Below are 27,444 nucleotides of genomic sequence, written 5' to 3' on the forward strand. Positions count from 1 at the left end.
GTTGTAATATTTGCTCCAGTCACTGTACATCAGACTGAATGTGAGTAAATCCTCTAAAAAATAATACTAAATTGAACACCAAATAAAAAAGAGAAAACATACGATATAGCAAAGAAGAAAATTTTTGAAAACTAATTAATAACTCAAAAAGAATATTAAGTGTAAGTAGATTGTAAGGATTCTTCATTTTTTTGTACTAGTACTTAATTTTCAAATATTTCTTCAACGATCCAGAATTTTTTATAAATATAATCATATGTTTTTTTTTAAAGTAAAGAAAATTACATTCATTGAAAGTAGATTTCGTAGGGCATTCTGAGGATAACAATGCATAGTTAAGAGAAAGACATTCCGAGATTTTGAGTAAAGCGAGAAAAAGGGAATATAAATTGATTATGAAATGGTTTCTTTTCGCGATAAAGTTGCTTTATGGTTCTTGCTATACCATTTTATATTATGATTAAAATATTTAAATATGACAGTATAAAATAAATGATAAATAAAGTCAATCTATATATTTTCAATTCCACGGCGAAGAACAAGATTGGACCTGCTCAGTTTCCGCAATTGCTCAATAGATGGCATCAGAGCGGCAGTGTGATTCCTTCGATAGGCCACAGATGACGATGCATGTCAGCAACGCTTTCCCAGCAGACAGAAGAAAAAAACAACGGCATTTCTCAATTTAACAATTATTTCTCTTTATTTTGCAAAAGTAACATAAAAGTCAAACATTGCTTTCTGTTTTCTTCAAATTTTCATCCAATTACAGTGTTTTTAATGTTTCTTTTTTCACATCATCCTGAAACAATGGTTTTCTTCTTTACTTTTAAAAGTTAATTCTTAAGATTTCTTCTTTACTCTTGATTGTACATATTTATTGAACATCAAATTTTATTAGCATTTTTTTTCTTCATAAATTTATACACATACTAATTTTTTGTGACTTTTTCTTGTCTCTCTTCAAAATTGGTAAAATTGTGACCGCAAAAATGTTTTCTCCTTTTGTATTTTTTAAATAAATGTTTTTTTTATTTATTTAGTTCCGTCGGGATTCTTTGTCTCTCTATTCATTGTCATTTTATGGAACCGTTTACGGGAAAATTTTAGATTTTATTCTCTATTTTAGGGAAAAATTTGTGGAAATTCTTCCCTGTAATTGACGAAAAATAATCTCTTTTGCAATTTTGGTGTAACTCTGCATGACTTTTGCAAGTACTCTCATTTTTTTGTTAATTTTCCTTTATCTTTTTTATTCAATGATAATAATTAATAAGTAATAATAATATAACTTATCAGCTATTGGATTTCTTTCATATATATAGATTCTCTTATAATTTATCATAATTTTTAATTATACTTTTTATTTATAATAATATATCGGTAAGTAGGACTAGATTGTTCATTTCTTACTTGTTTATTTTTTAAATTTTCACTTGAGTTATCTTTTTTTTTAAATGTTTTTTTTTATAATATTTTCTTCTCATATTAATCTTGAGAAAAAGAAATTTTTCAATGCTTCTCTTCACAATTTTTTTATCGTGTCATGCTATTTTCGCGCCAATTTTTCTTATTCACTCTCTGAATAGTGAGAAACACGAAAATATTTCTTTTCCTTCGTTAATACTTTTTCTATTTACTTCATCTAATTTTTCTTTCATCTTGTTTCTTTTTTTCTTTTAAATATAAGTAAATTTCAGCAATTCTGGCAGAAATAATTTTATATACACATTAAAAAAATTCAACTATTACATTTTTATATTTCTTCTTTTTATTTACAAATTCGTACTTTTTCAATTTTTTTATCCACCTTTTCTTTTTCTCATTTCATCTTTAGCTATTTACAAAATTTTCTTGATGTGTATTCCGTTTTCTCTCTCGATTCCCTTCTCTTTTCCCAATAAATTAATTTTGTCATGTTTAATTTTTTTTTTCAATTTGCTTCACTTTGCGCATGAAAAATATGAGTGTCCTGAAAACTTGCAATCATAGCCAGAAAGTAAAAAAATCAAGAGAAAGCTCTCTGTTTGTGTGCTTTTCAACGTGAAAAAATCCTCACTTTATGCTCTCATTATTGCTTAGAATAATAAAATTACCACAAATATTGCTTGTCAAAAAGAAGCTATTGCTTAAAAAGTTATACAGTAAAAAATGTCTCTTCGCTAAAGAACGATGGCTGAATGGAAATAAGGATAAAAAGGAGGGAAAACAATTGTTGATCAATTCCTGCAAGGAAGATTGTTTTGTTGCTCGCGTCCAACTGTTGGTTCACATTTGTCCCTTCTTTATATAATTCCTTCTCAAGTATTTTTCTCTTGTCTATAAATCTACTAAGGAAGTGTACATCATTAGAATAAATATATTATTTTTGGGGTTTGAATTTCATCCTTTCCGTTCTTATTCTTCTCCTGATTTTTCTCAATTTTCAACACCAATTTTCTCATCAAACTTTCTTCTTTCTTCAACAGAAAGAAAAAAAATAATCTCACTGTTTTCACTACAAAATATCATTTCGTGTTGGTTTTCCTTTTGATTTTCATTCACTGTTCGCTTCGCTGTGTTACGTATCATTTTTTTTTAAGTACTTTCATATAATTTTTTCTTTCAAATATGAATAGGAAAATTATGGATACAGTTTTACATTTACTTAAATTGAAATTGTATTTTTCCTTTGCTTTCAAATGGCGAGTCACAAAATTTTCTATGTTTTTCGCTTGTGTGTGCTATTTTGCTTCTCATCAGCTATATGTTGCGATTTTTTCTCACAATCTTTTCCATCATAATTTCTTCTTCTGTATGTTTTTTTTATGTAGACACAGCCTTCACAACCTGAGCAAAAACTCTAATAAAAAACCGTATTTAAATGTCTTGATCAGAATCATGGTCAGAATAGAGAAAAAACGAGATGCGATTTATCACGTAGAGAAACACAGAGTGGCAGCAGTTTTGTCCGTTTTGAGTTAAAATGAACTAATAATAATTTAAATACACTATCATTAACTTAGGTTTGTCCTTTTTTAGTTGTAAAAATAAATACTGAGTGAATTTTGGAAAGTGTTGCTAGTCAAAAAATGGAAGATACTTGACATATTAATTCATCGTAAAAATGAATCATTGCGCCAAATTTCTGCTGCATGAGAAAAATCAATGACATTGCACACTCCATGCGGAATTGCAGTAGGGCAAAATGTGTATATTTCCGACTTGTCTAGAAAACTTCTTATGTTCAGGGCGATGTTTGCAGACTCTTAAAGATCACCCAAGAAAGATGTGGTGAGAAAGAAGAGTTCATGGCTTCAAGCCTGAAGAAGAGTTACCCATAAAATCTATTTCTGCACAAGTTTTGTTCATTTTTGTATCCCATTTTGCCAAATTTCGATCCAAAGTCCCGCCCTCGTGCAAGCTCCGCCCACTGCCCTATGAATTTACTGGAAGACTGACAAATGAAATGAATTCCCACCCATTTTAAGCAAAGTGTGAGTGTGATTTTTGCCCTACTGCACTGCAACATGGTGAGTGCGCTTTCGAGATCGATCTAGAAAAATGGAAACTCATCGAGAATGGAGGGATGGAACGGTGACCTGCCCTCACACTACTAACTTCCGACCATGATGTGTGTGAAGGCTGCGTCCATCTCCTGCTGGCCCGGCTCCGGCACGGACTTGAGAATGTCGTCCGCACTGAGCGGCGTGAGCTTCCAGCTGGGCAGGAGCTCAGTGAGCTCGGGCCCCAGACCCAGATCCATGTCCAGCAGCCCGTAGTCCCAGTTCGTGGTCGCCGTGACTGTGCAGGAGGCGGCCGAGGCGAAGGAGAACGTCGTGGCGGCGGCGAAGGAGCAACTGCTGGTGCTGCTGCTGGCCGCGGGCGTGCTCGTGCTGGTGGTGGTGAAGAGATCATTGTTGTTCAGCGGGTCCAGGGCGGATTGCGACGACAGACTGAGTACGGAGCCCCAGTTGATGGGCCTCGTGCAGTCCTCGTCCCCGTAGCCGGAGTCCGTGTCGGGCAGCCCGGCGGCGGGGAAGGGCGTGGCGCGTCCCCCGCTGTGGGCGTCGCGCAGCGGATGGTGGTCGTATGGCGGTAGGGAGTCATTGAATGGCAGGTTGGGGGGAGCTGGAGTGGCGGCGCGTCCATTGTAGGGCGCCTGGAAGCCGGGCGGCGACTCAGGGCTGCCGTAGTGAATCTCAGGCGGCGCGTGGTGAAGCGCCGGCGCCCTGTATTGCGGATGGTAGTCCGCCGGATGCGGCGATTGAGGTGGCGGTGGCTGTGGGTGGTGCATGTGGTGGTGATGGGGACCAGTCACGTGGTGCTGGTGCATGCCCAGCTCCTTACTCTCCATTTCCATCTCGCGCTCGATGCACTTGAGCGTGTTGCATATGAGCACGGAACGGTACAGGCTCTGCTCACTCACCTGACGGAAGCGTGATAACTTAAACATACTGAGGTTCATCATCTTTAAGCGTCTCTCCTTGTAGCATTGTTTACTATTGCACCAATTATTCCTACCATCACAGCACCGTTTCACACCACCGCGAGCGTTCATCCCGGCCGAGCCATAGCTCGCACTCCCTAGCTCCAGGTACGATTTCCCGTTCTCCGCACAGCGGATCGTCTGCTGCGGACTCGCGGCCGCCTCTGGGGGCGTGTAGTAGCCCCCAGCCCAGCCCGCGCTGTACCCTCGGCTCCCGTACACGCCTCGCGAGCACGTCGTCAGCGGCGGGTACGATTCCGTGTAGTAGCTGCTCTTGGCGGCGGGGGAGTAGGCCGCCGGCGGGGCGTAGCCGCGCGGCGGCGCGCAAGGGTATCGCAGTGGCAGGTAGCTGGGAATGGCCGTGTCATCCTCGTCAAAATCATCCTCGAAGTCGTCGTCGTCATCTTCGAGATCATCCGCGGCCAGGAGGGTGGTGGCTAGCGCCGAGCGCGCCCCGTCCGTGCCCCACGCACTCTCCCCCGGCACCGCAACGGCCTGCAGCCGCGAGATGCTGTCCACAATGGGCTCCCCGGCCCATGTCGATTCACCGGGCACCGTCACCGCCTCCAGGCGAGCAATACTGTCCTCGCCCAGGCCCGATGCTGAGATCACAGATGATGTCGTCGTGGCGGGAGTCGTGGTGGCACCCGCTCCGGACCAGCGACTCGTTTTGGCCGGGCTACAGCTGCCCTGCTGCTCAGCCGATTCGCCGCCCTCGCCCGCTTCATACTTTCGCTTACTGGCCGCCGCTTGGAGACCCATCATTGATAAACCAGATTTCTGGAAAGAGCGGAGAAGATCACAGTCAGACACGATCTTTATTAATGAAAAGCAGCTGAACCTCATATTTGAGGAATGACTGAGTAATGACGATCACAGAGAGCAGTGAAATTCCAGCTTATAAAATATGTGCTGGTCAGGAGAAAGAATGCACGTGCTCTGGAGCGCTGCTACACACCAAAAGTGCTCAGTGCCTTGAGTCTGTGTCGCGCATCGTCGTTTCCACAATTTAATGGCAGACGCATGCGGAGATAGTCTCAGATTTGTAAACACTTAAGATCCCATTGTTCCCTGGACTATAAAAGTCAGCAGCATGCAGTTTTGGAAATTGAAATATGCCTCTCGTGGCCTCTCATCCGTCTCAGGCACGGAGACACAGACGCGAGACAGAGAGAGGAGAATATTTAGGCTTCATACACAAATCGCCAATTGGTGGCAGAGAACTTGTCTAAACATCAATTAAAGTCACTCCATTGATTCTCAATGGGTGTAGAGTTGATCGGCATCGTGCCGGCAGGCGAATGAATGATGAACAGAGGAAAATCACCCAGTAAAATACCAATAATTACATTATTTATGTACTATCGATAGAGCAATAATTTGACTTATTTACTACGACTGGCGCGTGAGAAAAAAGACGGAGCCTATAGTGACTTCCAAAAATTTTTATGAATGAACTCTTCTCAGTCGAGGTAAACAATACGAGAAAAAGAGTCCTAAATAGTAAAAATCATATGTTCATTGTTAAGTCTCGACACAACAATTAATCGTTTTAATGCCTCCTCTCGTTTTTCTCTGTTGAAAAACCCATAACAATGTCAGCAAACACGATTTTTTCCACTCATTCTATATTCCCTCTCTTTTCCACCACTATCGTGCCCTCCTTTGCATCCCAACAGCACCACCGACTCGGTGGCGTGTGCCTTATGTATTAATAAATAAATTAAATGACTCTCAATGGGATGTGAAATTATTTTTTGGGCGGAATTTACCTGGCCACAGGGACGACCCTCACCAGCAGAGAAACTCTGGCGCGCCAAAGTTGTAGATGATGGTGTGTAATTGCATAGAAAAGCGTCCGGTGACATGCCATAAAGTAATGTAGTGGGGCAGAAAAAAGGGACACTTGTTGGACATCATATTTACAACGGGGCGAGACCCATTGATGGAAAACAGGACAAGACGACCACCTCGCCTTTTGCATCCTTTCGCAACGCCGCCACAAAGAAATCCAGTGTGGAAGTTGCGACATGATTTCTTGCGGTGGCAAATCTTGGCAAGGCAACAGCCGAAATTACAATGAACACCTCAAACTTTGAGTTCATGAGATTTTCGAAAGTTAAGCCGTTCACACACCATCCAATATTTCTAACCGAGTAATATTATTCATGGACAAATACATCAAGTTTTTACACGAACGTATCTCACAGTTCGCGCGCTTTTCACATTGAGATTTGTGGGGAAAATTTTCTATTTCATCCTGTTCGGCTTCTTGATTTTTTTTTTCAAATTCGCAAACAGTTTGTCCTCCATACTTTGTTCTTCATAGTAGGTAAAAGTCCAGGGCATGAAAGACTGATGAAATTCACGCTGAAATATAGTTCCAACGTAACTGAAAATGTATGAAAGTGGCAAAATAGACGAAAGAGCACCTCAATGCGCGGTGTGCACAGAAAATTGTGTGTGTTTTTTTGTATCCATAGTGACTCTGCGGCATGACTTTTTAGCGAAACGGTTTCATAACCTCAATGTTCCATCGCCACTCACTCTCGCATTTGTTGACTTCGAAAATATAATGCACACATTAGAGTGGTGGAGATTCCGCACCAAGTCCCCCCATCGACAGTATCTCTTGAGAGCTCCTCTCAAATTGCCATGGAGTTTCATGTTCATTTCACGATTTCTGTACTTCTCTCTCTCGCTCATTTTCTCTTCATTTCCCACTCTCGTGCGCCTCCACCGCACTCCCCTTTGACTTCACTCCCAAGCCTCGCGCAAGTATCTGGAATATCTTTGCTTTTTTCTCACTTTTTTTTGCCGTACTCCACAATCTTCCCATCCGACACCGAAGCTCTCGAGAGCCTCGCCATCGCGGATGAGGGGACACACAACCAGGCAAGGCATGGCGTTGCTCTATGTCGTCACAGTGATTCTTTGAGAGTTCCTTGATTATTATTTTAATGAAATTTGAGTTACATATGCGAGCGCGAGTCACCACTGAAGCGAGCGAAAAGCCTCCCCTCAACCCTCCCACATCGGCGAATATCACTGAGAAGTGGCTTCAAACCGCGGTATTGGGATTTATTTATAAAATTGATGACTCCGCATTCTCTTCGTTGGCGCAAAGCTCTAAAAAGAGAATACTATCTATGACGAACCGAATTCGCGCCTTATTTTTAGAGGCACTTCTGGCATGAATTCCTCCATTAATTTTCATCTTTTCCGCCACGAAAATTTCGGGACTTTAGATACATTTCTACTTTAAAATTACAGTGGATGGATTTTAGCAACAAATATATTTGTTCTGTAAAACCGTTAATCCGCCATTACGCGTCAATTGACAAAAGGAATTCAACAACAAATGCCTCACCACGTGAGGGAAGCGTAAAAAATGGCGTTTTCTTCTTTGACAGTGTGCCGAAAAAAAGAGAAATACCCACGTGAAAGGAAATGAACTTGAAATGTTGTGCTTTTCTTTTGGATTTTCAGCATTTCTCTTTCCATTGTGCCCTCTCAATTCAAGCCAAATATCTCTGACACACTCTCGCGAGAGAGTATGGAAAAAGGCCTCCTCTCGCACTTTAGTTTTCTTTTTCACCATCCAAAAACTCATCATTGTACACACAACAATAATAATGGTAATAATCATATTAATATTTTCTCATGAATGCACACGCAACATCGTGCGCTGAACTTTTTCTCCTCTCTTCCAACCCATCGCCAGCCAACATCATCGTCATCTCCTCTTCAATTTCATTCCATTCCCATCCGCCACACATCTCTCACCGGCCAAGAGAGTCATACAATTCTCGAAAAAGTGAACACACCACAAAATATTCGTCTTTCTGCTTCGCACACCATCCATGGACTCTGGTGTGACTCTCCCGCTCCGCCACCGGTGCCAGTCAGCATTTTCAGCATAAAACTCTCCTGAGCTGAAGAGACTCATGGCTATAGCAAACATTTTATAACCAACCAACACAAAGCGCCTGTGAAATAAAGAAGCGACAGCGCTCCAAACCCAAGAGTTTCTCTCTACCATTCCGTACAGTCACAATATTCACGAAATTACTTGCTGGCATATACACAAGCCCCACTATAGCTATATGCAGCGCATTGAGAGCATTGGTGAGCCTCTCTCGCCGAGCACTCCTTCCACCGTGGCCGGTGGAATTGAGAAGAGGCAAGCATGAAGAAGTCGAGAGGAGGAAGAGACTTCAAGAATAAGAATATTTTTCATGAAGAAGAACTCAACTATGAGAACATTTTGAACCGTTGCGGCTGGCCACTTTATGCCGCGATTAGTCCGAAGCTTCGTTCCACTCTAACGGTTTATATTTACACTCATTACAGAAACTAATCTTAATCTTGCCGCCAAATATCAAAAACTGCGCGCCAAAATCACACGAGGTAATTAGAAAAATGGAAGAGAATTCGCCCATATCACGATGAGAGAATCGGCTTTGGAGGAAGGAAAAAGTTGCCTGGAGAGTTCCCTCTTCATCCTCTCTCTCTGCCCAGGTCATCATCATGGATATGAAAGGAAGCCGAGGGATAACGGATGGACGGACCGAGAAACCTTTTTGGTCCTTTTTCCATGAAAATCATATCTTTTTCTGCCTTCCCTGCTTTTTTCGGGCTCGGTCTGTTGAATCCCTCACACAACACCCATGCTCATCACCAGGGGCAAACTGGAATTTCATTTCCCATGCGACTCTTCACCATTCCCCATTTCAGTCACAGGGTGTCTCACACTCAAATGGAGGGAAACGAAAATTTTGGAAATATTGCGGAAATTTTTCCAAAATGATAAATGAATTAGTGATTGCAAAAAACTTAGGCACCCCTTTAGTTTTTTTTTTCCTCCTTGTCCTATTCACCCTCCGTGCACACCCCATATCGGGACCCTATATATGAATATTCCATCGGAAAATGATGAAATGAGGGTTGAGAATAAGAAAGTCCCAGCCATTCCCAATTTGGACCTGTGCAGATGGGAGGGAAAAGTTACTTTTTATTTAGGTAGATGAGCAATCCCTGTGTAGGAAGGTTATGGCAATTGTTGGGATGGATCGAGGAGCGACCCAAAAAATCCCAGAAAACCCTCGAACCCTCTTCTGCCGAACACCATAAGGCTGACATGAGGAAATTTTACCATTGCGCCCATTGCTCGCATAATATCTCACACAGACCGAGACTGGTGGAGTTCCTGGGAGAGAAAGAATGGTTTTGTACCTGTCTCAGGAGGGTATCGTGTGAAGAGGAGAGCGGACAGAAAGGGACTTTCAAATCAAAGAGCAGAAAGAACAAATAAATATTGAGAGAACACTGTGGCATGTCTCCCACTGATTTATATGGCACTTGTTCTCACCGCAAGTACATTTTTATTACATTGTTATCTGCAATTCACCAGCTCTGATAGTCCTTATCATTGACTCATTCTCAGCAAACACACCTGCAAGCATGTGCGAGCAGAGAGAGTTGACAAATCCCAGCAATTGCACGCGAAATCTCATACGTTAGAATCTTAACTATTCTCAAATCTTCAGTGACATCTCGTCGGAGGTGTTGATAGCAAAAGAATATATCTTCCACATGGTTTGTCTATAAGGCAATATTGTATCGAATAATTCCACATCCACACCGCACATCCCCTTCAGTCCCCCCACAAATGCTATTCTGACAATACCCGTCCCAGCGCCATTCACATTCTCTCCATTCTATTAAATGTATGAAACCATCCACCCCATACAAATACATCCCATCCACCCTAGCACAGTCCTGGGCACAGGGTGGGAAGTTCTCAAGTGGTACAGCATGGGTTGTCGGCTTCTCTGCCTCTGCTATCGCACATACAGAAATCCCACTGCTAGGGAAAGTCGGATGAAGGGTGTACGAACCCCTACAAAATTGCTCAGTGTTCTTCCCAGCACCCGAAGGGGTTGAGGGAACCTCGGCAAAACCCATATATAGCATTCCCTACAGTCGCATAGCTGGTGACGATGATGTGGAAGTTGAGGAAAATACGAATAGAGAGCAAGAGCACAGAAGCTTTACCCCAGCAAACTACTCGTGCATTTTCACGTTTTTACCCTTCGCATTTAGTTTTTTTTTACGTGAAAATTTCTCACTAAATCCAGAGTCCGCATTTCACTTTTCCAGCTCTTTGACATTCTCTAGCCAGGGTTAGGGTTCGGGTCAGAATATTTCTATCTATTTTCGTGAACCACCTACGATCTTCCCCTATTGAAATTCTCATCATTTTCCCTCCACTAACATTTTACCCTATTTCAAGAGTATGCTGCAAAACCAGCGTGGGCGCTGTGAAGTGAAGGAAAATTACTCTCACCCACAGGCTTTTCCCTTGGCCATTTTTTCGGCACTTTTTCAAAATTAATCTCCGCCATCGAATTCTCTCTTTTTTTGGCATTGTGCTCAACTAACACTCAACTAATGCTTCCCAACCTTCTTGTATTTTCCCCAGTGTGAGAAGAAACACGAGAGTTGAAATAAAATTTCATTTCAAAACCGGTCCGTTCATTTCGAAAGGCGCACACACAGCACACGGAGAGCAATTGGATGGGTGAAGAAAGAAGAAAAGAAGAGGAGCAAAACACCGGAAGAGAACTGAATATTTTCAGAGTTGAAATCATATTGAAGAGAGTACAAACCGTACAGAGAATAATTTTCCGCGACGGGAAAGAGAAGAAGCTGGTCTGCCATGCAGCAAAATGTTAAGGATAGAAAATGATCTTTGAACTTTAGCTTAAGCTCGACCACTGTCGGAGTGGTTTTCCCCAAAATACAACCATTGAGACTCAGACAAATATCATGGTAGAGACAGTAGAGCTGAAAAACTTTTGGCTGGCACGTCTTTTTTGTGCCCATTCCAGAGACACACTCCGGGTAAGCCTCATGACGAGCAGACAAGCCAGCAAGGAGGACCCTTATATACATCTGCTCATTTTATGCACGCAGCTTTGAGGAACGGAAGGGCCTCAGCTGGGTATGAAAAAGCGTAGGGAATACGTTTTCACAGTGATATTCCGAGGGGTGTGATGCACATGAAATTCAGTCGGGAAATTACAGTGACATGCGGGCCTCACGGTGTATCATCCAAACTGATTGGGGTAAGCGCGCTTCCTTTGCCTTCAAAGCGCAAAATATTTGCAGATAGAGCGTGGAAAAGCTTCAACTCGTGGTTCCGGTGTTCATTCTCCGCAATACATATAAAAATTTCTCTCTCTCTCTCTCTCTCTTTCCCACCAGACTCTCGGAGACAATCGATTTCATTCAATATTGATGGTGCCTTCCCTGGAGTTGTATGCTTCTTTCTCATTGATTTCGAGAGAATTCACCGACAAATACGTAAAATGTTATTGGCGACTTTGGCGGATGCTCACAAACACACGCAACATTGGGAGAGATGTAAAATTGTTGTGTAATGTTGTGGATGTATAGAAAATGGCAAATAAAATCGCTGAAGGAGCGCTGCTTCACTTTTGCAATAGACACCTGTTGAGATGACACCTCATGCATATAAGCATGAACAAGGACAAAATCGTGGATGAAAGAGAGCCAATGACATGTGTGAATCCTGGAATTGCTGAAAGGGGTTTGTCTGTACCTGCAATCAGCTCTTTTTCTCAGCATCTCCTCAGCACATGACAACAATCAAAACCTGTACCTTGGCGGTGTTACTTCTCCACCGACACTTTAAATGCATGCATAAAATATTTCTGCTCGGTCGATATGCGACCACCTCACGAAGTCTATTCTATCCGTCCTTGTTTTTTTCAACATCTCTTCTTTATCCGCTGATTGTTGATGTCAAGTTGGCGCTGTTGCCTTCAGACAGCCCATTCGTTAGCCTTTAACTGTTTGCCATTTTCCCCACCCACTGCTATTAACCACTGATCCCACTTCTGATCCGCTAATCCACTACCCCTCAAAGTCTAATGTTCTCCACACTCTCTTCGGTGACTACATCATCGACTTTTCACCTCCTTCGCCTCAATTCGTACGTCATTGCTCAATGCTTTGTCGTCCCAATCAAAGATCAGCAAGATAGGGCGCTATTACAGTTCCAAACAGCATTTACAACATTTTTGGCGAGACTCCGATAGCCCAGTTGCGAAACTTCTCCGGCTTGATCCGTAAATAGCTTATCAGCGTACCGCGACGATAACACGATGTCGCGAATTGCAAGTGTAGCTGATAAGCGTCTCATTCGACACCGTGAAATAGATTCGTCCTCACTTCTTTCCTCCTCCCGCTATAATCATTTAATTATGCACAGTGCAGCTCATAATCATACATTAGTACATATACACAATCAAGTGATCCGAATATATGTATGTACGACCTTCCTTCCCATGATCCTAGATTAGTTGGAAATGTCCATCTTTCCACTCCTAGGCATTATATGCATAATACCCCTCCTCCAATATTTGCTATAAAGCATCACTGCAATATAACACAAACCATATCTAGCTACGTATAGTGCAATACAACAAATAATCACATTTCGCCAGGCCTGCACTCGGGAATCACTGGCCAGAACAGCATTTTTCATCGACCATTCTGCTATTGCGCAGCGAATTCCCGAGTGCTGTCCTGGGATAAACTCTGGCTCATAGGTATGTGGCTGTATATATGAGCACAAATACGGTACAATATAGAATTTATATCAACACATATAGGAGGAGAACGAGTATAGTTATGAGTGTATGGCAACGATTTTGTCCGGTTGAAGTCATCGCTTCGAATATACCCATTGCTGAGAGCACGATGGGCGAAAGAGACGCGAAAGAGGAGAGAGAGAGAGGTTATGTGTTTGGACCAAAATTGAGAATTTGCAATGCATGGCTATTGAATATTACTGTCAGCAGCATTTCGAGTGTTATCAAATTCAATGAGAAAATACCTGTCATTCCCAAAATGTTAATCAGAAACGCTATTCTTCCAGTTATTAATCTAATTATTCACATGATTTTAATTAATAAAAAAAATATTATGTGCAATTTTTTTGAGAACATCTGGATTTCTAGCGTCGCGTATCCAGCTATTCCTTGAGATGTCAAAAAAGTGAAAGACACCGTGGAAAGGTGGTGAAAAATCATCAGTGTGTATTTGCCTCTGCACGCAACGCGCGAATTGTCTTCAATCGTGCCCATCATTATATTATTGCCCTCTATGATATCATCGAAGAACCAATTTGACATAAAGTCACATTGCATTTGAAACTTCAGAAACTGAAGAGTAAAAATACAAGCCAAGTCTGAAACAAAAATAAAACTAAAGGAAAAAGTGAATAAAAAAACATGCGCCGACTTCATTCTTTTATTCTACATAACTCTAGCTATTCGTTGTTCTGCGCATAAAATAAAATATACGTAAGTATTTTGTTCCCCGCACTCAGTAGAAAGCTGGAATTTCATCATACACGAACATCAATTCCGAGTGGCTGGCAGTGGTGCACGAGCACAGCCGAGGGCACATCGTGTGCATACTGGCAATGGTGGCTCGGCACCGTAGATCAAATTCCTCGGATCACGAAGCGGCCGATTCATGTCGTTTAGAGAGAACAGACGCAAGCAAGCGAAAAGCAAGGGAACGAACCGACGAACATACACACATAGAGGAAAATATATTTATAAAGAAACTAATACAATTCTGACGTCTCTAAAAACATCGCCGCACACATTACGCTATATTAAAATTATCTACATACTGAGTATGCTTTGCCTCAATGAAAATATCATTTGGAGACGCCTTAAATATATATTTTTAGAGGGCCTCTTAGCCCTTGCATTGGGGGCGCGCTTCTATCGCGCTCCCTTCACTCAGCGACTCCCAGCGTATTGGGCACTCGCTTTTGTATAATGCCATTCGATCGGCCACTCGTTTCGTGCCTCTTGCCATTCCGCTGCGCTCAATGTCCGGATGTTCATGGATTGAGCAATGCCGCTCGGGGAGCATTCCGGCGATGGCAAATTTTATCGGCTTCTCGAGATTTTGCGTGAAACCCACCGAAGGCATCAACCCTACCCCTCCCAAGCTCGCGGAGCGCGTTCGTGCCCGTTTTTGGATGACATCCCACACTCGCACCAGAGCTTCAGATGCATGTCGCCGCGTTTCGTCAGCTCAGTCAGCGACTTGCATTGATTCTAAGCACGGCGCACTTCGCGCCACTCCAACTATGGCATTTTTCCTTTTTCCACCTCGATGCCGCACCATTTCTTCTGGCGCGAGACTTGGCAGTGGAGGAGAGGCAGGAAAAAAGCGACGCTCAATAGAACTATGTCGGCGCCACCAGAGTCAACCTCCAACCCCTGCACTCGCCGTACATGAGCATTCGGCATTTTTTTATGTCTCCATTCTCTCCCTTCCCAATACATATTGGGAAAAACGCACCGCATTCAATTTCTAGGTTAGAACTTATCAATATACGATAAATCACGTAGGAGCTTTTTTGTCCACAGAAATGCCGACGTCAGTTGATAAGATATTAGGCGCGCTGCTTGTGCCTCTCGCACACCTCACAACTCCCAAATCTCAACGTGTCGATGCTGATCAATTAGCCCGCCGTCATGGGGGTGGATTTGGCGGTGCAAGAGTACGAAATTTTAAATTGACGCTATCGACAGTGCCGCCACCAAGGCAGAAAAACTAGAAGCGTATTTAGAGCGCCAAAGTGTATTTTCATCACATTATATATTCTCAGTTCACAGTATAATCGTATCAAATGTATATATCTCTTGTGGTGAGGAATTGTGAGAGAAGAAAAGTTGGCAAACGTAAAATGAGGCCACCACTGGTTGGTGCCCAATCCCACTTCTTTTCTCTCTCTCACCATCTCCGTGCCGTCGTCATCGTCGTCGTCGTCGTCGTCGTCCATACACCCAAGCGATATACAAAAGACAACTCATGAAATACTCTGTGACTTGTTCTATACTGCATGAAACTGTAGGTAGAAGCACGGGCGTTATATGGCAATGTTTCCTCTCTATGTACCCCCAATATACACGTACATGGGATTCATAGTTGAGCTGCTAACACCCCAGCCCAGCGACAACCGCCACCCACCCCGCCACCCACTGCAATGTACAGCGTATCAGGGTTGCTATAGTGACGCTGAACATAGCGTGTTGCCAGCACAGTATACTGTAGCACTGTACATAGACACCCCCTCATTTGGTAAATGGTTAAACAGCACACCAGCCAAAGTGAGACAGAACTTGTGAGAGAGATTGGAAAATTTTCGGGGGTGGGAGCATGAGACTCCAAAAAGCTCAGGCGAGCAACGACACGGGAAAAAAACGAGAACAGCCATGAGGTGGGGAGTGTGTGCATGAAAGTTTTCCCATATTGTATATAAGCATCTCCACCCCAGATATGTACGCCACACTTGGCTGGGGTCTGGGGTTTTGTTGGTACATTATGTATCTGGAACAACAATTTACCAGTGGGATTGAGGGTGGAATATTCGCTTGGGGATGAAAGCTCGCCCTCTCACCAGTGATGGTGGGCCGGAGCGAGGAGAGAGAGAGAGAGAGAGAGAGAGAGAGTCAGTAGGTGGAATGACGATGATAATGATGGGGCCATGATAATGATTTCTCTCTGCTCCCACACCCACACGTAGGCATATAGCTCTAGGGTAGCCCAGTAGCAACACACCGTAATGATTTATTATTTACAGTATCACGGTTTTGAATAAAATATTCACCATCCAGCCAAAATAAGAAATAAATCTCTCTCTTGCTCTCCCCAACATTGACTGCCCTCTTCACTGCCAACATCCATCACGGTCCGGCCAGAGACACCGTCAGTTCTTGACCCACACACCACGGACCGTTGACACTTTCATCCCTTCGTCATGTCACCTATGTAGTTTGTCACGGCGCCGATGGCACAGTCGAGTGTTAAAAGTGACAGTAAGAAAACTCTCACGCTTTAATAACTAAACTCAACATTGTGTAAACAACACATAAGCGACTAACTCCCACCCTCAATGGCGAGAAGATATAGAAAACACAATTAGTTGCCTACTTAAGAACAACCGCCTGTTGAATGAACTTATATATGCTGTATGTGTGCTTCAATGTGCACGATGTGTCTTATATTTATGCTCTACAGAAGCGCGACATCCGGAATCTGGCGCCAAAACTTCACCAAGAATATTCTACTCTCAATCGCGCATTTTGTCGCATGTCTAAATCCAACCGAGTGCATCTCACATGCATTGTGATCTTGAAGCGGAAGTTGCCTTATTTCTTTGCCTAATTGTGGCAAACAACAATTACCAAAACATTCAAAATTGCATGTTTTATATCCAATCTAGCTTGTTTTTCCCTACTGTTAACATTTAATGTTTAACACAATGTTAGCTTAGGTTTTCGCGAATGTACAACCTTTTAAAACCTGGAAACTGCGAAAAGATCTGCTTTAACAACTTCAATCGTCTCTCGTAGAGGTTTACTCTGCAGAAATGTTAGAAAGTAGAGGCAATTTAGTGATAACTAAACCCTATAAGCCGTTGCACGCGAGAAACCATTTACAACTACCTCAGAGACCTACACAGCAATGTCGTACGACAGAACTTATGATAGAAGGGTCTTTAGTTGGGTGCCCCCTAAAACTAAACATTCAACAAGCTGCCGATAAATCTCCGCTGCTTTCCCAAAAAAAAACTTTGCGCTTTGTGTAGATGTGCATGTAGAAAATAAAAATAAAAGTGAATTGTAAATCAACGTCAAGGTCACTGATTTTGCTATACATCGACAAGATATGTATGCTGATATAAAATGTGGAAATATAAAATTCATAGCCCATATCAAAGTCAAAATATTCAACAATGCACCACCCATCGTCAATGCATCGCACTCTCAGGTCAGGATACTAGCGTGCATCCATCTCTTTCGTCACTGACTCCCTTTTCCAGCCCACTATCAGCCCCCGCGCAACCCCGTCGAGAGCTACCGCACAATTTCATTAACAACGCCGTCGACGCCGCGGAGAAGGGAAGTTCGTGGCGGAAAGAGCCGACGGAGTGAGGGAGCAACAGAAAAAGTGGCACCCGTGAAAGACAGGAAAAAACGGGGTAGAGAAAGCGCAAAAGTTTGCGCGATCTACCCTATATACAATCCAGTACGCTGAGAATGATTTTTTCTGCGCCACGATAGATAGGAAATTCGTGGAAAAAGCTCAAAATCGTTAATAAAAATGAGAGAGAGATCCGTACGGGGCGCCACCCCCGCTTTTGAGCTTTTTTCCACCCTGTCATGGGGGGCGACTTGAAAATGCTCTCTCGCCATTGGCAGAATTTTCTATAGCATCCCCCCAAAAGTGAAAAAGTTGTCGACAGTCTGTCTCGCTTCGCCCTACGTGTGTGCGCAGCTCTATCCTGCAATTGTGCTTTCATTTCAGCACTGGGTATCCCTGTTCTGCTCCCACTCGCTGGTATCATCAGCGCCATGGCTATATCTATGCGACTACCGTATGTATAGAATCTACAGTACGTGAGAGTTGATTGCAAACCACATTTACCCAACCACCCCAACTAACTGATGGTGTCTCTCCCTCTCATCCGCACACAGAATATTCCATCAACTCAGCCACCCTTCCTGACTACAGCCATGAGCAAGCCCGTCCCGGCGCCCACACCCCGCGTCATCACCCTCCCCGCCTCGTCGTCATCCCTTTGCTCATCATCACCACCCACCGCACCCGATTTCCATTCTACTCTGCGCCAGTGTATGGGTGCCGTATTCCACATTCCCTCCTTCATTCCATTCTGTACTCCGTCCTGGGAACACCGACTCTCGCACACTCCGCCACTCTTTGCCATCGTCAAGTTAATGTTTTAAATTTTAATCAAGGCGGGGGTGGACCGCTCTCATTCCACTTCCAATGCGTCATTCATGACGCGGTGTTACTCGCTACAGTTCGATTGTAGTTGTGAAAATATGTGGAAACACCATTGCGAGCGAGAGGAAAATGCGCGATGCCTAATAGAATAAAATCTATACTGCACTATACTTTTTTTTTCATTTTACACACTATCACCCCAAGCTAATAAGAGAGAATCTATTTCATTAACATTTTGCTTTTTGGCTCATTCAACAAAAAGGCGTACCGCTTTTGGTGTATCGTCCGCTGTCCACTCAATTTGTGGAAAAATATTCATACCACCAGAAAAATTTTACCATAAAACAAGTACTTAATGATTTAAAAAATTTTAACACACAAAAGTAAACTACATTTTATTACGTCATGCAAGCGCTCATGACTTCATAATTCTGCATCAGACAATTATTACTATCGCACATAATTATATCATTATCTGGAATTCAAGTACCGCGTAATGAACTATGTCATTGTAACAGAACGACTTATTTGTGGTGTCGCTAATGTCCATAGTAAAAACTACCTACGGTGCTATCATATTTATTGGGTGAATGAAAAATCTTATTCTTATGAGTGTATGAAAATGTTTTTCAACCACTTCAAAAGCTAAAATGCCTGGATTAATATTTATTGTACAAAATTGATTATTCTCATTGCAACGTCAAAAAAACTCTTGTTTCCAATGTTGGACATTTAGAAGTGAAAAAATCAAACTTTATGCCGAATTTGGTGTCTATTGATATTTTGTATTGAATGTTTCCAATCTTTACCTATTAATTTTGTGACCTGTTATTTATCAATCGGAAAGTGGTGCATTTTTGCATAATAATAGCTTGTGTAAATAGGACAGTGCTCAATTTTTGGTACCTCTGTGTAAATAGCATAAATTCTGAAATCAAGCATATCGATTAAATACTGTCATTATGGCGAATCAAAGTGAGAACACTCTCACGGCGAAAACACAGTTCATCCAATTGAAATATCGATGGAGAGGTTTAGAAAGAAAAGCTTTTAGCGAAATTGCTTACTTCAACCTAATCTCCTCCCGAGACTGCGAAAATCAGCTGGTATCTCTTTCACATGCCACCCTCCTTGCGCCGCAGTGGAAATTCTTAGAAAGTACATAGGTATGGCGAGAGAATTGGAAGGTCATCGCATTTGGTACGTCGCATACTTTCTCTCTCCCAAGCCACCCATCCAGCGACATCAAGGTACAAACGCTTTCTGATGTCGTTGCTTCATTCTCCTCTGGCACCCGCGCGCAATAAAATACTCTTTGCATCTCATTGAGCGCCGTCGCCACCAAATCGCATACACTCACGCGTTCCTTCTTCGCGTTGGACATGGAGCAGCAACAGCGGCTAACCATTATTTCATCAGAGAAAAGCCAAAAGCATTCTCGCACTACTGGCTCACACACACTTTTCCCACACAATGAATTTTCCCAAGCCATTCAGTGTATTGACGACAGCGCGCCGGATCGGATCTACAGTTCAGCCAGCATTTCCTACCCAATGCAACTCTATTTTCAGACATATTCTCGCTGTCTTCAGTGGAGGAACGACCCTTTCCCTCGCGCCGCAATCTCATTGCGACGTCGACCTCAATTGCTTCTCGGGGGGTGGATGTACACTTCCACCCTTGGCAGCCCTTCGGTCTGTCCCTTCTGCCCACCCTGCCGACGAGAGCAGAAGGGAGAGATCCTGGACAAAAAATGTCACATTACTTTTCCCTCTTCTTCCTCTTCTGCTCTCTTTCTCGTCGTTCTCCCTTCCATTCTCGAGGGCGCCCCTCAGAGCACCCCATGTCATCGGGCTCTCCCTCCGGAACGTGAGAGCGAGAGGAGCTCGCGTGGTGGGAAAAGAGGGCCAAGCCCGAGGATTTCTCCAGTCGTCGTGGGTCTGCTGCTCTCATAGTGAATGCCAGCGACGGCGGTGAGCGACGACGTCGAATATCTAACAATTCCGCTTGGACGTCGATTGTTGTGAAAGTTTCTATTTCGAAATGTCTACATGCACGCCATACCACATGCATAGAGCGCCTTATATATGCTGCCAAACACATGTACATAAAACAATATTCATCAATGTGCGCCCTCAAGGATGACGTAGCACGAAATATACTGTTTTGTACGAAAGACGACTGGTCTCTTTTACGAATATTATTTCATGTGTGGCTTATACACTCTGCGAGAATGTACACATATCGCCTAGGTACATAAGAATTTGTGTGAAGGGGAAATGAATTACATGGTCGTTACTATGCAGTATGTCAGTATTAAACTGTTCGTTTCAGTTCAATTCCAAGTTTCAGTCGGCGTGAGTCACACGGCAAGTTCCTTCTTTGTCTCCCTCCTCAATATTATCCAGTCCAATGCAGCCGCCCCAGACTCAGTCTCTCAGACGCAAATAGCATTGCCACCAAGAAGGACATGTATTTCTGTTCCCCCGAGCGTCACATGCACGGGCCGATGGCAGAAAAAAGAGGAACACCCAAGAGAGACGGAGGAATGCACTTTTCTCCTATGATCATGCAATGCACAGAAATATCCCGATATGATCGTACGAGATTTCAATGCTCAAGTGAGGAGAACTCCACCACCCATAAAATCTTCCCGAGAAATATACATACTATTTTTAAGAGTTCCAACCTAAAAAAAACTCTCGAAGATGCGCAAAAGACTTTGGCACTGACTTTCGTCGCGACATCAGCGAAAGATCATCGCGATGATCACCCATGTGATGAATTTACATGAGCACTGTGGCTCAAGTTAGAATAATAAATATGGCTAAAATCACCGATGCAAGCACATGTTTTGACGTGCCGAATTTAAAACCCTGGAATGCGCAAGTACGAGGGGAGTATGGCCCAAAATTAAAACAAATATTCGGTCTATATTTGAGTGCAATACAAGGCAATGGCTTCTCAGGAATGACGCAGAAAATCCTACGTCTTGTAAACGCTTCATAAGTGTATAAATAAATCTTGATATTGCAACCAATGCAGGGTGACGGATGTAATTTTGGTTGAGCGACCCACGCATCTCAATCTTGTGCGTTGGCTTTCTCAATTGCTCGTGTCGTTCGGGGGTGAGCATATTCCCGGAACATTCAGGTCAGAGTCAGGTGCATTGGGAACTCTCTTCCGCTCTGTGTCTCAGGTACGGAAAGTCATTAAATGCAAGAAGAGACATTGTTGCTCCTGGCGCTTGAGGTGTATAGACGTGAAAAAAGAGGGCCTTCTCGTCGAGACGCAGACGATCTGACGGTTCCGCCACGAATGAGCGCATGAGAATGTTTGGCCACGAGATGGACATTGGTGGCAGTGGCTGGAACAAGGAAATCACGTGCCGCTTTCAAGTTTTAAGCATATCGCCAGCCGCTTGTGCTTCCTTGTCTACCCTCTCTCTCTGCCCAAGACCAACTGTACAGTGTCTGTCTTTGATGTGCTTTTTAGCGTGCCATAAACTCTCTTTTTGCAAATATATAATCATTCTCGTGTATTGTACATAGACATCATCTCTCCAGCGACACCAGAAATTCTCCTCCAATTTTGGGGAATGCGTATTTTCTGTGTGCAGCCCATAAGGCTTACACATTCTCTCACATATGCCGAGGCTGTAATGTAGATTTTCTCTGTCCTGTGACTGCCTCTCTATATACTTTTATCACCTAACAGCATCGTCATCATATGTTGTGCCATTCTGGAAAAATATTGCAAATATATCCACCACTATACCCTTCACGGGGCGCCCCATCTCCTCAAGCACATATCGCCAAAATATCCCACCATGTAGACCTCAAATATAATGTAATGCTAGGTATTCGCCTCCATCAAGGCATACACCACTCACTTACATAAGTTTCAAGTTTCGATAACGAAATACAGTGTATTTAGTAAGAAAGAGATGTGGTTAGACCATACGTATATGGTGGTGATACATAAAATGAAAGAGAGAATACGGATGACTGAAGGAAAATTCAAGTGACACCTTATTTATACGGAAATTTCGACATGCCTTTCAGTTCTCGATAATGTCCAGAGGGGGAAAGATCTCTTCCGGATCAACTGGGATATTTTATATCCAGAGACAGAGAGGTTTGCAAGCTCGATCTCTTCTGGCCCCAATCGCATCATTATCATCATCATCAATTGAATTGTGCAGATTTACCCGAAACTTTAATATGAAATAATTAAAAATACAACATATTGCTGGGCCGGTCCAAATCATTCAGAGGACAATGATGCTTTAATAGAAAATTTACCATTCCAGCAATCTAATTGTATGAAATTCTAATGGATACAATATATAAATGATGCCATCTATGTACAATCCAAGTATTGGATACGCCCACAAATGTACTCTGTCACCATAGTAACGTTATGTGGATACACTGGGTGAAAATGCCACACAGCGTTTATATGGGGAGAGCTTATGGGGCGAACTCAGCTCGGGAGCTTTCAGGTGGTGCGACTGAGACGACGAGGCGAAATGGTGGAAAAGCTCTCGAACTCATTTTCTCTGTATCTATCCTCCAACGCGCCCAGCACACCCGACAACGTACAGATATAGCGATTACCTATGTGACCCGAAGCTCCGACCAGGCGGGAGCGAGAAGGCGCGAGAGCGCGAGAGAGAGCTCTAAAAGCGCAACCCCCACTCTCGCCAACATCAGACTGTAACAAATAGAAATTGGCGCCTACGCTGCCTCCCTGTCGCGCATGCATCGTCAGCCATTATGCCGTCTCACTCGCTCCCGCTCTACCCAGGCCACATAGCCTCCGCACATAGGTCGGCTATGTGGTAAATGGCAGGGGCACATAATGTACAGCTGCATATTGAATTCCTCGTACTCATGTGCACATAGCATTATAGAATGGCGTAGGGTTGCCAGAGTGGCTCATATTGGAAATCTGATCAGTGGCAATACATGGAATCCACAGTATAAAAATTACGATCCACCAATGCTGGAACCCACCACATGCACGCACACACCCAAACCACGCAGCATTCAGTCGCGAGTCTCATTGGAAAAATAAAACTTGCTGGACTTTCCATGACCGCTATGTGCACATAGTACGCTATATACACTCCCCAGTGTACATAATCCTTCTCAGTATGTTGGCTCGTTTCTTCGCTACGTTCATTCGTTTGTGAAATAAAATGTACAAAAGACACGGAGTTTTGTACCATACAATCGCTTGTTGGCTTCGAAAATATTCCATTCGACCGACGAATGTTTCTCACACAACACCACACACTCGCTCAGCTCTCATACTCTGGAACATGGAGGGGATTTTTGGTCGAGAGATCAATTTTTTTAAACATTTTTTTTCTTTCACAGAGAAGAAATACAGAAAAAACACCAATAGAAGAAACATAAAAAATATTTTTCAGGAGAAACGCCGCATTGAGTCCAATATCCTGAATGGTTACTTTATCCACATATTAAATAATTCAATGGGTTAAATTAAAAATTACTCCGCCAAATCAATAAATGTGAGTCTGTCGCATGTCAAGACTCGACTAACATGATAATTGCCGCGATGAGTATTTTTATAATGTTCGATTAGCAAGAGAAGTAATCAAGAAAACTATTTAACCACCACATCCGCAAGCGTTCGCAGACTTGCTCCAAGATTCCTCATCTATATTAGACGTGACTTTGACAGTTGAGCCTTTTGTCACCCAAATCAATACATAGCATGTATTGAATGAAATGATTAAGTGGCAATTTGTTGGCTTGGAGCATGCAATAAGAAAGCTCTCCGTCACTCAAGTGTGCGGCGGATGGGCCACTCTTTTTCTGTAAACAACCCAAGAACAACGTGAGATTGTGCCCTCTTGTTGATTTGGCAAAAAAAAATACAACTATCCAAAATTCTAATAAGAAACATCCTACTTTAATCCTGCACTACCTGAATGCCATCGAGCAATTTTTACCCAGTGAAGTGCAAGACAATTGGCATCATATATGTATTTTGCTTGAGTCATGGGCTGAGGGAGTCAAAAATGATTGTGACCATTCTTGCTGCACGGTGGCAAATGATTTGAGAGACATGATCTGATAAGTGGAAATGCTCTCGCAAGAGGTAGAGAGACAAACAGACAACCGAAACCCGTGCCGCTGCTCACTCTTTGTAAACAAGTGCGGTGTAATTAATTTTACACACTATACACACTCCGGCGACCACTCTATAGCAGTTCTTGCTATCCGCGAACTGTCAAAAAGAGCGCGATGTCAAAAGTTTTGCGTCTTCCTAACCAGTCGGTCGGTCCTTCGGGGCACGCAGAGCACGTGAAATTTTAAAATTACCCTCCCGAATCGCGAGGTACACAAATCAAACTCACCTGTATATCTGTCCACATTAATCTTGGACGATGTCTATTGCATTTGGGGATATAGTCTCTGCTTTTGCAGTCATTTTTTCGTTTGTTTTGCTTTTTTTCCTTCTCACTTGTTGTCTCCCACTTCACTTGTGTTTTAATCTCACAAAAATTCAATTATAAACTACTTATGTTTGTATGTTCCTTTCAGTTCGTTGCAATGTTTCAAAAACCATCAAAGTGTCCGATGCTTTCTTCTGGCGTTTGGCTCCTTAATTATTATTTCGACCGGGATAACATCACCTGGACTTCTTGTCAGTTAGTAACACTCACTAAACAACTGGCACACATCTCAGTAACATCGATTGAAACCATATTTCTGACCAAATGCTCAAACTTTGGGATTGATGTGGTTGGGAAAAATCAAATTGATTTTTTTCCTCCAATATTAGGTGTCACAATTTCTCCTTCTGTTCATATCAATTATTGAAGAGTCTAGTGTTGATTTACTACAATGTCTTCCTCCAATATTTCCGTAAAACTTCAATTTCTATGAAATCGGTGAACATGCACAGCTTTAGTACGAGTTACGTAGAAGTATCATCGCTCTCTCAACTCAACCTATGGCATGTAATGCACAGGTCTTACTGATTCTCCATTGCTTTCCGACCCGCCGTATAGCCGCTGTTGTCTGCCATACCGAGTTGAGTTTGTGTTCATCGGGCATTTCAACTACAAGCAGCGCACTCTACATTTAGCCTCGACGAATGCTCGCTATATAGCTACAGTCAGCACCACATACAGCCAGCCCATATAGATATTTTTGCCTGACTCTATCATTTATATTGCTCTCTCGCTATACGAGCGTATAGTATATGTGCACTCTCTAGATAGAGGCTAAACAGACACAGCGCTGGATCTGCGCCTTTTTGTTCGATATGCCAAGTGAGAGAAGAGTTTCACTGTACTTTACTTATTGAAACGATTCAATAATTCAAAATTCAAATTTGAGGTTATCCGTTTCGCGAGGAATTTCATCAAATCACTTCTGCTAATTAATCCCCAATTATTCTGCACCCCTTCAGCAAATACGATAAAAATCAGAATATTAAACCGCCATACATATTTTTTCACTTTTTCATCTCTACAAATAATTGTGAACGAATACACACAAGCTGAATAAAATTTCCATTACTCAAATTGCAATTTTCCCCGCTTTTCTTCAGTCCCACGCAATTTTTGGGGGTGAAAAGTTGTAATCCTCCGCAGCGCCGACTTTTTCCTAACGTTCCAACATCCAAAATTTTCAAAATAGTGTCATGGATCAATTTTCCTGTGCTTGAAACACCACCTTCGAGTGGTATTCTCTTTGTATACAGCAAAAGTCGACGAAAACCTCACTCGTTCCCCACTCGTGCCACATCGTGCTTCATCCACGAAGTGAGGTTCAGTGTTTTTAGAAGGCTCTTTCGCTCATTTGCGCTCTACTCTGCTGAGTTTGTGGTATTCAACCCATACAGTGCCGTACCCAACACATTAGGCACATCGCCGCCCCGAAAAATACCAAGTCCCCGAGCCAGCTCTGAGCCAAATACTGTGGGTCGTGTCTGTCTGTGAATGTACAAGCTATATAGGCGGCTGTACCTATAGCAAAAAGCGATTGCCGGAGAGATGAATATAACAGCACAACCGACAGAAAACTCTGTGAAACCCTCTTCTGTTCGTTCCACATACATTTGGTTGGGAACATTGAGGAATATACACAGTAAAACGACAGCGTTCCGTACTTTGTGACCATGGAATTTTAGCTTTTTTCCTCTCTTTCTGCTTCTTTGCCTCTCCCTCTCTCATTTCTCGCTCCTCTTCATTTTTGTAGCTTTATCAATTTAGTTCTGCGCTTCACTTGAAGCGATAGATAACACTCTACTGTTTGTCATCCTCAGACCAACAATTTAACGTGACAAATTCTGATTTGACAAATCTTTCAGATTGATCACCAAATCGATCTCGATATCTTAATTAGCTAGCCCTAGACGTGAATTTAGATCAAGTCATGCCTCATGGGGCTTATAGGTTAGATATCCCAATGAGAGTTCTCGCTTCAAGACGTCAGCGTTGCCTTGCCTCGCCATCCAATAGGACACGTCGTAGCAGCCTTTCGTTGCAGGGTGCGTCATAAGTGGCTTTCCGAAATGATTCACTTCAATTCGGCATATTCATAAATTCAATTGCGAAAACTTAAAACCGCTCAACAAAATTTAGGCAGAATCTCAAACGTAGTAATCATCTTCCATATTTAGTATCAGGATAAAAAAAAATTAATAATTCAATAATTCTCTTCAATTATTAAAAAATTCCTGCCGAATTATTCAATGAATTCAAAACTTCTGTAAAATTGTTTTCCTACTTAGATCCAATATAAAGGCAATGTTCAGACAAAAGGACTTCATTTAAAAACTGCTTTTTCCGTTAATTTGAATGCTCAAGTCGTCAAGGGATTACATAAAACATTTACTTGGAGGTCTGGATATTTCTATGATCGCAAGAGCACTGAGACTTCCTCTCTTTTGCCGACATTATCTAACAGGATAAGAAATACAAACTCACTCACAGCTCTCTCGTATCCTAACCTATACGCGAAGAATTCGTGGCAGAAACATTTCAGTCATCCACCCTGTACATGTGCCGTGTTCAAACTCAACAGTTCCTAATTTTTGTGTTCTTCGAGCGCTCTCACACT

General features: G+C 42.6%; 1 protein-coding gene across 1 annotated transcript; it reads right to left on the bottom strand.

Moving 5' to 3' along the window:
• Positions 1 to 1,010: 1,010 nt before the first annotated feature.
• LOC132263207 (uncharacterized) lies at positions 1,011 to 25,899 on the bottom strand. The gene is made up of 2 exons (XM_059762859.1): positions 24,729 to 25,899; positions 1,011 to 5,248 (listed from the first exon to the last, which is right to left on the bottom strand). The coding sequence occupies exons 1-2, from the start codon at positions 24,744 to 24,746 to the stop codon at positions 3,596 to 3,598; spliced, it is 1,671 nt and encodes a 556-aa protein (XP_059618842.1). The 5' UTR covers positions 24,747 to 25,899; the 3' UTR covers positions 1,011 to 3,595.
• Positions 25,900 to 27,444: the final 1,545 nt, after the last annotated feature.

This window comes from Phlebotomus argentipes, unplaced genomic scaffold (assembly GCF_947086385.1).
Source record: "Phlebotomus argentipes unplaced genomic scaffold, Phlebotomus argentipes genome assembly contig_15, whole genome shotgun sequence".
Lineage (NCBI taxonomy): Eukaryota > Metazoa > Arthropoda > Insecta > Diptera > Psychodidae > Phlebotomus > Phlebotomus argentipes.